Source organism: Littorina saxatilis, linkage group LG9 (assembly GCF_037325665.1).
Source record: "Littorina saxatilis isolate snail1 linkage group LG9, US_GU_Lsax_2.0, whole genome shotgun sequence".
NCBI lineage: Eukaryota > Metazoa > Mollusca > Gastropoda > Littorinimorpha > Littorinidae > Littorina > Littorina saxatilis.
In genome coordinates, this window is record NC_090253.1 from 41878352 (window position 1) to 41892949 (window position 14598).

At 43.9% G+C, this 14598-nt stretch overlaps 1 protein-coding gene across 1 annotated transcript; it reads right to left on the reverse strand.

Annotated features, from left to right (window-relative positions):
- Positions 1-1720: 1720 nt before the first annotated feature.
- On the reverse strand, positions 1721-13998 carry LOC138976128 (uncharacterized). The gene is made up of 6 exons (XM_070348948.1): positions 13802-13998; positions 10651-11058; positions 8200-8487; positions 6662-6943; positions 5141-5746; positions 1721-4584 (listed from the first exon to the last, which is right to left on the reverse strand). The coding sequence occupies exons 2-6, from the start codon at positions 10991-10993 to the stop codon at positions 4520-4522; spliced, it is 1584 nt and encodes a 527-aa protein (XP_070205049.1). The 5' UTR covers positions 10994-11058; positions 13802-13998; the 3' UTR covers positions 1721-4519.
- Between the last annotated feature and the right edge of the window lie 600 nt (positions 13999-14598).

A 14598-nucleotide genomic window follows, 5' to 3' on the forward strand; every position in this document is an offset into this window, starting at 1 on the left:
GTCTGCTACGACCCTTGCGTGACCCTGCTGCCGGGCTTTTCATTGTTCAAACTTTCACAACTTCGAATTGTATTGATCTTGTCTTGATGAAAAAAAAAACTTTTATGATTAAAGAATGTTTGTGTTACAAGCTGTCAATTTATTATTTAGATTTTGAAAGTTAGGTCTAGCGCAAAAACGCACCACGGTCCAAAAACATTCTGATAATCATCGATCCACGGCTATCGCCAGTTTAAGGGAAGTAACTCATTTTTGACCTGAGTTCAGGATGGGTCCAAAAAGTGTTCGAGACAATCTGCAAAATTAATTCTTTAAAAATTGCTCGCTCTTTACGTAGGGCACCTAGGATGTTCCCGTTTGGTGAGCGTTCAAATGGAAGGGTGTTTGTACTGTGTGTAAAAGCCTGACAGTATCTGTGCTGGTTTACGGGAGGCTTACTGTCCGGTCGTGATTTCCGAGATATTCATCACAGCCGTCCAGCTCCAAAACGAGGCGCCATTGTTGTAAGGGCCAAGTCCACGAAAATAAATTCTTTGAAAATTTCTCACGCTCGACAGAAAGCAGCCAGGATGTTCCCGTTCGGTGAGCGTTTAAATGGAAGTATGCTTGTACTGTATGTAGACGATCGGGGAGCTCTGTGATGGTTTACGGGAGGCTTACTGTGCCTTTAAGCGTAAACAAAAACATAACAAGTTGCACATGCTAATTTAAAAGGACACTACACGAAAATGTATTCAAGCTTAAACAAAACAAAAACTGAGAATGAAAGTCGCTTGTTCATTTTATCCTCTCAGGTGCCAGGAGATTGGTTACGCATAACTCTCACTCTTGTTGCACAGACATGTCGTCTATATGCAGAGCGATTACGTCCCTTTGTTTCTTAGAGAAAGTAACACTCTTTTAAAAGGAAAGAACACACACAATAACAAAAAAATTGTTTGTGCACTGTACAGAGCGGTGTCTATAGTGACGGGCGCTTTGGTGGTGTGGTAAGACGTCGGCCTCTTAATCGGAAGGTCGAGGGTTCGAATCCCGGCCGCGGCCGCCTGGTGGAGATTTGTCCGATCTCCCAGGTCAACTTATGTGCAGACCTGCTAGTGGCTTATCCCCTTCGTGTGTACACGCAAGCACAAGACCAAGTGCGCACGGTAAAGATCCTGTAATCCATGTCAGAGTTCGGTGGGTTATAGAAACACGAAAATACCCAGCATGCTTTATCCGAAAGCGGCGTATGACTGCTGCACACACACACATACTCTCTCACACACACAGCGCGCGAACGCAGAAAATGTGTCAAAAAATGTTCTTACCGGGGTATGGTAGTGTTGTGTTTTGTAGTGTGAGTGAGTGTGTGTATGTGTGTGGGGTGTGTGTGTGCGTGTGTGTGTGTTTGTGTGTATATGTGTGTATGTGTGTGTATGTGTGTGTGTATGAGTGTTTGTGTGTGTGTGTGTGTGTGCGTGTATGTGTGTGTGTGTGTGTGTGTGTGTGTGTGTGTGTGTGTGCCTGCCTGTATGTATGTTTATACAATGTGTCAACATTCACTTTGTTGTAACTATTGCAAGCTTCTTCTTCAGATGCACCGCCATCCTAATTAGACTGAGTATACGCATCAGTAGCGCAGTCTCGTGGTACAATGAATGTTTTGATTTGTACCGATAGTCATGTTTTGTTCAAAAATGTAAATAGCATTAATCATCACAATAACAACATGCACTGATTCATTGTTTTAAATTCCTTTTATTTGGCTTTATTACAGCGAAATGTCAGTCATTATCAATAAACCAACAAGTAAAGTAAAAAGAGTTAAAAAAAAGTATGGCACCCGTTTTATTTGCTCAGTTTGAATATTTGTCTCTCCCTCTCTCTCTCCCTCTCTCTCTCTCTCTCTCTCTCTCTCTCTCTCTCTCTCTCTCTCTCTCTCTCTCTCTCTCTCTCTCGACTGTTGATCACATTTTCTCACTTTACACTATAATCCAGAAAAGTTTAGCGCAAAATAAAAAGGTTTTTGTTGCTTTCATAGATTACCGTCGGGCATTCGATTCTATTAATAGAAACAAGCTATGGGCATGCTTATGCCGGAAAGGATTGTCTAGAAAAATGCTTAAAATTTTAAAGAGCATGTATGAAAATGTTCTCTGCTGCGTCAGAGCTGGTCAGGACTATACAGAGTTCTTTGGATCACCAATCGGTCTGAAACAAGGCTGTTTATTGTCACCGAAAATTTTTGCCCTATTTGTTAACGAGGTTGCTGAAGAATTAAAAAGAGACGGAAGACATGGCATCACTTTATCTAACCTAATAGAAGAAATTTTCGCTTTATTATTTGCAGATGATTTAGCCCTTGTTTCACACACGGTTGTTGGCCTGCAGAACCAGTTAAATGTGCTTGCTAGGGCCTCCGGTAGACTGGGACTGTCAGTCAACCTTAGTAAGACTAAAGTGATGGTATTCCGCAAGGGAGGCTACCTAGCAGCGCGTGAGAAATGGTATTTAAACGGTGATCTACTAGAAGTGGTCAACTCTTACACTTACTTAGGCTTTACACTGACAACTAAACTTTCAATATGTACAGCAATGGAGCAAATCGCTGCACGAGCAAAGAAAAAAGTGATGGATATTTTACGGGCATTATGGAGAATAGAATGTAATGATATAAAAGTATTTTTGCGTTTGTTCGACCTCCAAGTTCAGCCTGCTCTTTTGTATGCGTCCGAAATATGGGGTGTAAAAGAAATTGCGGAAATTGAACGGGTCCAAATGTATGCATGCAAGAAACTCTTATCAGTGAGTCAGAAAACGCCTAATACCATGATATATGGTGAATTGGGCAGACACCCACTTTTTATTAATTCCCTTGTGAAAGCAATTAAATACTGGCTAAAACTATTAGAAATGCCTTCCCATAGAATTCCAAGAGCAATTTACGATCATCTTAAACGTTTAGAGGAAAGAGGGATTAAGACTTGGGCTAGTGACATTAAAAACCATGTGTTTCGCCTGGGTTTTGGCTATTCTTGGATTGAGCAGCAGGTCGGTAATAAAACTGGCTTTTTGAAGATGCTTAAGCAGCGTTTGCTCGATTGCTATCAACAAGACTGGCATGCAAAGTTATTTGATAGTGAACGATTTGTGACCTATCGAAGCTTCAAAACTATTTTACAGTATGAACATTACTTATCAAGTTTGCATATTAGACGTTATAGAGACGTTCTGGTCCGATTTAGAGTTGGCATAAACGACTTATATTGCAACAGGCACAGATACAATGTAAATAGACGATTGGAATTATGTCCCTTGTGTGGTCTGGCGGAGGAGGATGAAATTCATTTCATCTTCGCCTGCCAAGCCTATTCAAATATAAGACAACAGTTTTCTTTAAACATTCTATTCAATAATTGTTTGAGCGCTAGAAATTTTGTCAACTTAATGAATATTGAAAATCAGGAAATGCTGGCATCATTTATTTTTGATTGTTTAAAACTTAGACAAGACCTGATTGCAAATCCTGAACAATAGCAGAAAAGGCGACAACTTAACTACACTATTTAACCGGCTATGGCCGTCATTGTAATGTACATATTATATAATATCACAATTACTTTTTCTGATGGACTAGATAGTCCACCAGTATTACATTTATGTTTGTCCTTGACGTTGTTTTTGCCACGTTTTTCCCCCCATTGCAAGGGGCATGTTGCCTAAATGCAATAAACTCGTTAATCGTTAATCGTTAATCTCTCTCTCTCTCTCTCTCTCTCTCTCTCTCTCTCTCTCTCTCTCTCTCTCTCTCTCTCGAACACGCAAATGCTAAGCACGCCTGCCATCTTTTGTTTTCTCTCAAATGAGTGACTTCAGTATCAAAACCAATTTGGTTTTAGGAATGGAACGTGTAAAACGGTTTAACAAGATACAAAAAAATGAAAAAACCATTGACACCATTTGCATTTGCGTGGCTGTTCTGTATTGCCTATCGTTTTAACATCCGATTTACACATACATAATTTACATCTTGATTTTGTTACGTTAGCAGTCTATCTGTTTTGGATTTCTTCAGATTTTGTTCCGTAAAGCCCTTACTGCGTTGTCAAATGAACAATGAGAAACTTTCAGTATGCCTTTGCTATGAGGACTAAATTACTATACTATTGCGTAGTCAACGGCTAAGAACCACAAATGCCTACGGGTAAACTCACAACCTTTTAAATTATTTTATAACAATCTAATGTGCCGAAGGAATCAATGTTTAAAATCAGTGTTCAGACGCTGGCTGCCAGGATGATCAATCGTTTGGTCTGACCGGTTGCTAATGTTGAGTCCAGATTGACTCTGCCAGAAATTACTCGATCCTCGCTTTAGTGGTTTACACTACAGCCATCCTTATCTCTTTCTCTGCAAATCTGTATAATTGTTCTGTAAACTGGCCCGATGATTTATGTGTCGTCAGTGAATCTTCAAAGTCTCTCAATCTTCAGCCAGTGTCTGCGGTCACTCAGCAGGGCGGTCAGCAATGCAGTGGTCAGTGCTTGGTCCCCGTAGTCTGGTTGTTCGGAGCAGACGCTTCGTACGGAGGCGGGGCAGGGCCTGCAAAACCATCAATAAACAATGTAGTCATGTTCAAAATTCTAAAGAATAAGCAAAATAGTAAAAACATGTACAACAACATTCTAAACCTCGTTTCTTTGGAGGACGATGATTGATCTCATGTTAAACTCCACATAAATGAACAACACTGAACAAGAATATGTGCATTAAAAAATGCCGGAGCTGGCTTCCTAGCAGATGAAGAAATCCGTACACTTTGCCCCTCGTAGGTGGACGCCCACTTTCATAGGCTGAGCCTAGTTAGTATTCTCAAATAATCTATAGTTGGGTAGGATCATACTTGAGGGCGAGAGAAGCTCAGAGACACGAGGTGGTCGTGGGCATCCTTTGACAAGTTACTTTTGTAGAAATACGGTACAGTCCATCCCGACTAGCTTTTCTCCCCACTCCGTTCCCAACCCCCACCCTACTCAACTACCCTCCTCCATTCCCCACTATCACAACCCCCACCACCACTACCCCCTTATCCAAGAGTAAGCAAGGTTAGCTCTCCAGCACTTACGACTGACGACTTTCAAACTATAATGAAACTCACCGGCAGACACGTGTACATGCGGACCATCCGTAGAGCCGGGTTGGGCGCTGTACTGGGGTGGTCCCCCCTGGTACATTCCTCCGTTCATATAACTCGGGTAGGGGCCTGGGTAAGCCTGGTAGCTCGGGTAGCCGTACCCGGCCGCTGGCGGGTAGCCCGGGGGTACTCCTCCTGACGCTCCAAAAGGCTGCTGAGTAGGCGAGATCACCACCGTCATGGGGCCTTGACCTTGGTTCCCATAGTTCTGCACCGCGCCACCATTTCCGGTTCCGGTGACGGCCCCGTTGAAGGCCTGATTAGAATGAGGTGTGGTGGTGATGAGTCTTCTGCAGGAGGCATCCGTGTTGGCGTTGACCTCCTTGACCAGGCACGGCAGACGGAACCAGTCGACCAACCAGCCGATGCCGAAGATGCCGAAGGTGAAGAGGTAGAGGAAGCCCCAGCCGTAGCGACGCAGGTAGAAGTGGTGCAGGCCCGTGAAGCCCCAGGGTATACACAGCACGTACGCATCGTCCACGAACTTGAGGCAGGGTGAGGTCAGCCCCAGGCGCATAGCGTTGGCGCGCTTCACCAGCTGGTGCGTCCTGAACCAGTCCATGACCCACCCTGTGAGGTCAAGAAATGATTAGAGAATGCTGAATCTTGACTACAAACCTAAGTCCATCAACCAGCCTGTGAGGTCAAGAAATGATTAGAGAATGCTGAATCTTGACTACAAACCTAAGTCCAGGACTCAGGCTGTCAAGACCACGGAGGACGAAGAAATGATTAGTGAATGCTGCGTCTTAACTGCAAACCCAGCCTAGTGTGACACGTAAGGCAAAACGTATTAATTTAGAGAATGCTGTGTCTTGCTTGAAAACCTAAGTACACGACCAAGTCTGTGACGACACGTAAGGTAAAGAACTGGTTAGATAATAAGAAATCTGTGTCTTGACTACAAACCTAAGTCCATCACCCAGCATGTGATTACACGAATTCTGATTAGAGTTTGCTGTGTCTTGACTTCAAACCTAAGTCCATGAACCTACCTCTGATAACACTTAAGGTAAAGTACTGGTTATGGCATGGTGTGAGGGGAGAACCACCCACTGGTACTAGCTCTAAATCTCTATAGGAGGACTCACCTGTACAACACAGGCAAGCATGAACGTGTAGAGTATACCCAAGAGAGAACCATCCATGTAATAGTGGTGCCCCCCCCCCCTTCACACGCACACCCACTAATACTCTAAATCTCTAAAGAAGAACGTACCTGTACAACACGGGCCAAACGTGAAGGTGTGCAGCGGCGCCCCCCCACCACACAAACACACGCTCGAGCTCACCCATTAGCACTAGCTCTAAATCTTTTAATGACTGCCCAAAACAACAGGAGAACTTACCTGCACCACACAAGGCACACGTGAAGGTGTAGAGTAACCCCCAGATTGGACGGTCCACTCACACCCACTCACATACACACACCCGCCAACCCACCCCCCAACACACACACACACACACACACCCAGGAGAACTTACCAGCACCACACAAGCCAAACGTCAAGGTATAGAGTAGCCCCCAGATGGGACGGTCCAGATAGTAGTGGTGTCCCCCAAGGATGCCAGCGGGGCTGAGGGCCAGGATGTGCGCGGTGCACTGGTTGGCTGTCCTGATGGGCTTGTTGGGAGAGTTGTTGTTGGCCTCCCTCACCATACTGGGCATGCGGAAGATGTCCACCAGCCACCCGATCCCCAGCAGCCCGAAGGTGAACAGGTACAGGAAGCCCATCCCGTAGTTCCTCAGGTAAAAGTGGTGAAAGCCTGCACGAATTAGACGTCGAGTTTTAAAATATTAATGTTTGTTAAAGTTATTACTCATCGCTGTGGGTTATATCAGAGTTCCTCAGCTAAAAGTGGTAAAAACCTGCACGAATTAGACGTCGAGTTTTGAAATAACAATTTTTGCTGAAGTTATTACTCATTGCTGTGGGTTATATCAGAGTTCCTCAGCTAAAAGTGGTGAAAGCCTGCACGAATTAGACGTCGAGTTTTGAAATATTAATGTTTGCTGAAGTTATTACTCATAGCTGTGGGTTATATCAGAGTTCCTCAGCTAAAAGTGGTGAAAGCCTGCACGAATTAGACGTCGAGTTTTGAAATATTAATGTTTGCTGAAGTTATTACTCATAGCTGTGGGTTATATCAGAGTTCCTCAGCTAAAAGTGGTAAAAACCTGCACGAATTAGACGTCGAGTTTTGAAATAACAATTTTTGCTGAAGTTATTACTCATAGCTGCTGTGGGTTATATCAGAGTTCCTCAGCTAAAAGTGGTAAAAACCTGCACGAATTAGACGTCGAGTGTTGAAATAACAATTTTTGCTGAAGTTATTACTCATTGCTGTGGGTTATATCAGAGTTCCTCAGCTAAAAGTGGTGAAAGCCTGCACGAAGTAGACGTAAAGTTGTGAAATCTCCATTTCGCTGAAATTACTAACAATTCAGGCCGGAAAGTGGCGAGGAAAAATCCATGTAACTGGCGAGTAGAAATGTTTATCTACTCGCCAAACGCGAGTAAAGTTGGTTCGGCTAGTAAAGTTTGCTCTCTGGCTAATAAATGTTCAGAATCACTAGCCATGTTTTTTTGGTTTTTTTTTTTTTAACTTTTAGGGATGAAATTAATAGCTGTGGGTTATATCAGATAAGAAGATAGATAAGATAAGAAAACTTTATTGTCCATTTTTATTGTACATAAACATGGACATTTGCCTTTTAGCACCACGTCGCATATCTACTTTTTCATTGCTGATTTTGACTCATACCAACACAACAATAAATGTATTTGACAGAGCATCTGAATAATAAGAAAACACAGTTTTGGTATTTTCTCCATCAATATTTCGTCAGCTTTTTGTCGCTGACTGCTTCAGAATGGTATGGACAAATTGGAAATGACGGCACGTGATGTAATTGTCATGATGTATACTGACAGAACATATCAAGAACATAATTATAGTACTTCAAAAGGTGGGTTTGCTTTGTCAGCAATGAACTACAGTCATCATGTTACACAACTTACCAAACAGTCCACAAGGGAACCATAAGATGTAGGCATCAGCAAGCGACCGCGGCTCGAAAGCAACGAAGACGATGTTGTGCAACGGTTGCGGACCATGTTGCTGCCCTAGTTGCTGCTGCTGCTGCTGCTGCGCCAGCTGTTGCTGCAAGTGGACGAGCTCCTCGTGTTTTTCTCGGTTCCCTTTGTTGACTCGGCTAACCAGACAGGGCATGCGCAGTAGGTCGATGAGCCAGCCAGCGCCGAACAGGCCGAAGGTGAAGAGGTACATGACACCAAACGATGGACGTCCTATTGGGGGAAAAAGCGAATATGTCTATTATTCTATATTTGCTGTTCAAAAGTTATGCCAATGAGACAATTAAAAATGCAGAAAATTATTAATGCAGAAAATATCCTGGCGCTGGCAAAAATGTTCCAATATCTTCTGCAAACACACAACATACCAATAAGCTGATGCATACATGCGAACATAACTGTTCAGCAGCATGTGACACACTGTCCAAGCTAGCACATAAACCTGGAGAATGTTCCCTCTGCAAAAAAACCCACATCAAGTGACATTTCTTTAAGTACTTATAATATACTCTTCGGTTCAATTTGGCAAGCAATTTTAAACAACTTTTCGGAATATCAGCAACACATAAAGGGATTCAGCAGAATGAAACCAATCTACTGGAAATGTCATTTGGCAAGCAATTTTAAACAACTTTTCGGAATATCAGCAACACATAAAGGGATTCAGCAGAATGAAACCAATCTACTGGCAAAGTCATTTGGCAAAGAGGAAGTCTTACAATGGAGGTAACCGTAAATTTGTTTGTTTGTTTGTTTGCTTAACGCCCAGTCCACCACGAAGGGTCATATCAGGGCGGTGCTGCTTTGACATACAACGTGCGCCACACACAAGACAGAAGTCGCAGCACAGGCTTCATGTCTCACCCAGTCACATTATTCTGACACCGGACCAACCAGTCCTAGCACTAACCCCATAATGCCAGTAACCGTAAATGACAGATTTTATAAACAAGAACTCCCAAAAAGCAAGGTAATACCCAATGCGGCGAATGCCTCATAATTAACAGCTTAATGTCGCTCGCTCGATAACCCATTATACGTACAGATCACGGATCGACCCAAAACGCCCGCCGAACACCATAATGCCTATGACGCGTAGCTGTTTCTGTTTCTACCGGCTTCCTGTGAGGTGTGAGAGTTTATAACTTCGGGAAACTAGCCGCGGTTGCATTGCCATGGACCCTTATTTTTTGTTTAAACCTTTGTAAAAGACAGAGTTAGGCGGTTTTTAAATCAAAGGGCCATATATATACTGTATACTCTTTCAATCTAAAAGAGAGAGTACGTTGACGCCTATAAATTAAACCCCATGTACACTTGGAGGCTAAAGTGTGACCACCGTCCCCACCTACCCACCTTTTTCGTGCGCATGTGTGCACACGGGGGTGTTCGGACACCGAAGAGAGTCTGCGCACAGTTGACTCCGAGAAATAAATCTCTCGCCGAACGTGGGGTTCGAACTCACGCTGATAGCGACCAACTGGCTACAAAGCCAGCGCGCTACCAACTGAGCTACGTCCCCGCCTTCTATGTATGTGTCTTGTCTAGGCAGGGGCTCACATCCACGTCGGACATCGGACATACACGGATATTTTTTTTCCAAATGTCCTTTACATTTTTCATGCAAGAGGACATAATTATGTCCTAATGTTTTTGTCACTAAGTGGTCATTGTCCGATTATGCTTTCATTTGCTCCGGACATTGTCAGTACGGTCCAATTTGCTATTTTATCGATGTTTTCCGAAGCGATGTGTCTCTCCAAGCAGACGAAACTTGGGTAGACTTTATGTGTTTTCAGCTTCCAAGAGTCTCAACTCTGAATGCTCCAAGCCGGTTTCAGTTTGTTTGTTTGCTTTACGCCCAGCCGACCACGAAGGGCCATATCAGGGCGGTGCTGCTTTGACATATAACGTGCGCCACACACAAGACAGAAGTCGCAGCACAGGCTTCATGTCTCACCCAGTCACATTATTCTGACACCGGACCAACCAGTCCTAGCACTAACCCCATAATGCCAGACGCCAGGCGGAGCAGCCACTAGATTGCCAATTTTAAAGTCTTAGGTATGACCCGGCCGGGGTTCGAACCCACGACCTCCCGATCACGGGGCGGACGCCTTACCACTAGGCCAACCGTGTCGGTCTCCAAGCCGGTTGACAGTTGCCTCCCTTCGCGGTTTTTACGAAAATTGGTGCCAGAATAAAATGTCCTATTGATTTATTTTTGTTCAGGACAAAATGTCCTATCACTTTTGCATTGCTGAGACAATCATAGCTTTTGCTGGTAAATTCGGTGTATGCTGTAAGTTAAATTTGTGTGTACATTAAAAAAAAAAATTAAAATAAAAAAAATAGAGAGAAATTCCATGCACTTACCCAGGTAGAAGTGATGGGCGCCAAGAAACCCCAGAGGTAAACACAGAATGTAGGCTTCCAACACTGACTTCTTCTTGGGAGGGGCCAGGTAGGACCCCTGATGAACCGCCCCCATCGGAGAGCGTGACGGGTACCCCCCAACTGGAGTCACCTTCCAGTAGGCCGATTCAGGGAGGGGTGCTGCTTGGCTGGAGACGTGAGGGGGAGGGGCGTACGCTGCTGCTAGTCCTGCCCCTGAAGGGGGTGGGGGTCTGGGGGGAGGGGGGTTGGAGGAAGGGGAGGGGAGGTCGGTTTCCCTCCCGAGGTGCAGAACGGATTCTCGTTTTTCTGACGCCATCTTCATATCAGGTTGATGTTGCGCCGTCGACGAATCGGACGTTTCGGTCAGTTGGTTTTAAAAAATCAGGTCTGAAAAAGAGGAACAGGCATTCGTAAAACATATTTATTTTGCTTTCAACAAGATTATTTCCATAGAACTTGAGCGGATCAAAACTGTTTGTATTATGTCGTCTGCTTTTGCCAGTTGTAAATAGCCATGTACATAATTTTTATTTGGAATTTTCTTTTGATTTTCATGCTTACTTTTGAGAGCCGTGTCTCTGTTTGTGTTGTTGCCTTGTCATCTTCATGTAATGTATGCGTAAGTGTATATTATGAGTGTGCACGAGTTGTTAATGCCAAAGAATGTGTATGAATGACTGAGCCTTGAGTCGCCTTGATGTGAGATATATATATATATATAATATACATGTGCGTTATAAATTCTCGTATTTTTGTGTTTTATTTCGCAGATGAAGCCGCAACATGCTGTCCGTTATAACTATGCGTAACATTGTTGGCTTCATGCCCCGACTTGTCATACAAGATTCAAGGTTTTGTTGTTCCTGCATTAACAAATATTCATGTTTGAAAGATATATGCGGAACAGCTGGCGATCTAGGTAAACAACACTTCAAACAAACTCGTATAATGGTGATAACATGCTGCTAGTCTAGCTGTTGACAGATTGGGTGTTCAAGCCATGTGCAAAATCGTGCATGTTACTCACACAAAACTGGATACATCACACACACACAAATCTCTCTATCTCCCTGTCTCTGTCTGTCTGTCTCTCTCCACCTGTGTGTGTGTGTGTGTGTGTGTGTGTGTGTGTGTCTCTCTCTCTCTCTCTCTCTCTCTCTCTCTCTCTCTCTCTCTCTCTCTCTCTCTCTCTCTTTCAGAAATTAATGACGTAATTATTTCTTACAATCAGGGTAAATGCCATGAGACGAAAAACCGAGGTCCCTTCGTGTACACTACATTGGGGTGTGCACGTTAAAGATCCCACGATTGACAAAATTAAAAGGGTCTTTCCTGGCAAAATTGTATAGGCATAGATAAAAATGTCCACCAAAATACCCGTGTGACTTGGAATAATAGGCCGTGAAAAGTAGGACATGGGCCGAAATGGCTGCGATCTGCTGGCCGATGTGAATGCGTGATGTATTGTGTAAAAAATTTCCATCTCACACGGCATAAATAAATCCCTGGGCCTTGAACATGTGCGCGATATAAATTGCATAAAGAAATAAAATAAATAAATAAATAAATAAACCTGCGCTCAGAACTGTACCCACGGAATACGCGCGATATAAGCCTCATATTGATTGATTGATTGAGCATTACTTCGTTTGTTACTTATCTGTGCCTACACTCAATATTTGCCTGCAAACTGACACTATCGATTCCTGTCATCGGATGTTCAAGCAAGAACAATGCATTCTCAACAACGGAATCGCACGTTCCACTGGTACCTACGAATTATTGTCAACTCTCCTGCATCAATGAGCGGCTTCCGACTCACGGACTCACGGGCAAATACGCGCAGTGTCGATGTTTGTTTGTTTGTTTGCTTAACGCCCAGCCGACCACGCAGGGCTAGGGCCATATCAGGGCGGTGCTGCTTTGACATAATTATAACGTGCGCCACACACAAGACAGAAGCTCTGACACCGGGCCAACCAGTCCTAGCACTAACCCCATAATGCCAGACGCCGGGCGGAGCAGCCACTAGATTGCCGCGTAAAGTCTTAGGTATGACCAAAGACTGTAGCCTCCGTATAAGCTCTTTGGTATGACCCGGCCGGGGTTCGAACCCACGACCTCCTGATCACGGGGCGGACGCCTTCCCACTAGGCCAACCGTGCCGGTTCGCGCAGTGTCGATGAACTCATTCCCTGGGTATCAGAATCAGAAAGTAAAGTGTCGTGTGCCTGTGAGCTCCCGGGTACATGTCACGAGTTCTTTACTGAATAACGGTGTTAAGGTACACGTGTACCTTTCGTCTTCGCCGGAGCAGCCTTTTGTTATCGCTGAGTGGTACGAGTTTATAACACCACTACCAGTACTAACCCACATTTTGAGTACGCTGGTGTTAAGAGAGTGCGTTGGGCCTACGCTTTTTTTCTGTTATTTGAGTGAACAAAGACTTCAAATGTGTGAGAGAGAGAGAGAGAGAGAGAGAGAGAGAGAGAGAGAGAGAGAGAGAGAGAGAGAGAGAGAGAGAGAGTGCAGTGAGGACAGACAGATAGACAGACAGACTGATAGACAGACTAGACAGACAGACAGACAGAACTTGAGAAAGAGAGAGAGAGAAAGAGAGAGAAAGAGAGAGAGAGACTGACAGACAGACAGACAGAGAGAGAGAAAGAGAGAGAGAGAGAGAGAGAGAGAGAGAGAGAGAGAGAGAGAGAGAGAGAGAAAGAAAGAAAGAGAGAGATAGAGACAAACAGACAGAGAGAGCGAGTATAATATAAACACACAGTGACACACATATGAACCCGGGTCAATGCAGCATTGTAAACGTTTATACACTGCTAGAAACTGAAGTTGATACTGACCGGTTTTTGATCCCTTTACAGCAACGGATATGCGCATTGACTAAACAATACTGAAATAGTCAGTGGCCGAGTAAAATAACATGCCTAAATCAAAAACTAGTAAATCCATAGCATCGTTTTATCATTTCCGTAACATTCCAGAGCGGCGGTGGGCTACTGACATCATGTGGGAAGTAATTTTATTACTTACATGCAAAAATGATAGGGATCTGATACGTAAACATTTACGCCATTGACAATTCTTGTATTATAAATCGTGAAAGATTACGTACCGTATTCTGCGATGTTGTAAGTCGGATTGCTAAACAGCAGGTTTTCACTGTATTGAAGTAATTTGGTCTCGGCTGCACCCGGCAGCAGACGACACTTCCTATTTAAATGGAGCCAATCTAAATGTCCCAGTACACTGTCAAATCGGATGATTTTATTGTCAGTCCCAGCAATGTTTTTGAAGCACACAACCACAGTCACGAGGTACGATTGAGTCAATTTACTTCTGAGTTAGTGAACGTGCAAAGCCACAGAGCTGCATTTCAACGTCTCGCCCAAACAGCAGCAAAACATGCCAAAAGCAAGCCTAGAAAGAAATGTACGTCTGTGTCCTTGTGCTAAAAATAACAAATGACGAAGAACAGCCTGAGCGTTATCGAGTCATGTGCTGCTGGCGGCTTTCTGATTTGAATAGCATAGTAAACACATTCCTCGTGCGTGTGACGTAACTGTAAATAGGACTTAGGAGTGAAACTGGGACAAGGTTTGAGAACTACAGGCACCTGAAAATGTTGGTTTTAACTGTGACTGACTGCTGAATTGCTAGCGTACTGTTCAGTTTTACATTTACACACACACACACACATATACACACACACGTACACACACAACCACACAACACAAAGTGTGCTTATTAGTGCATATGATGTGTGAACCATGCCCACACACACACACATACTGCACTGACAAACACGCACAAAACACGCACGCACGCACGCGCGCGCACTCACACACACACACACACACACACACACACACACACACACACACACACACACACACACACACACACACACAC

Excerpts from the sequence above, each read along its gene's own strand:
- LOC138976128 (XM_070348948.1), bottom strand. The coding sequence starts at position 10,993 with ATGAAGATGGCGTCAGAAAAACGAGAATCCGTTCTGCACCTCGGGAGG. Across the intron at positions 8,488-10,650 it reads CGCCCATCACTTCTACCTGG|GACGTCCATCGTTTGGTGTC; the intron begins GTAAGTGCATGG and ends TTCCCCCAATAG. Across the intron at positions 4,585-5,140 it reads GCATGTACACGTGTCTGCCG|GCCCTGCCCCGCCTCCGTAC; the intron begins GTGAGTTTCATT and ends ATGGTTTTGCAG.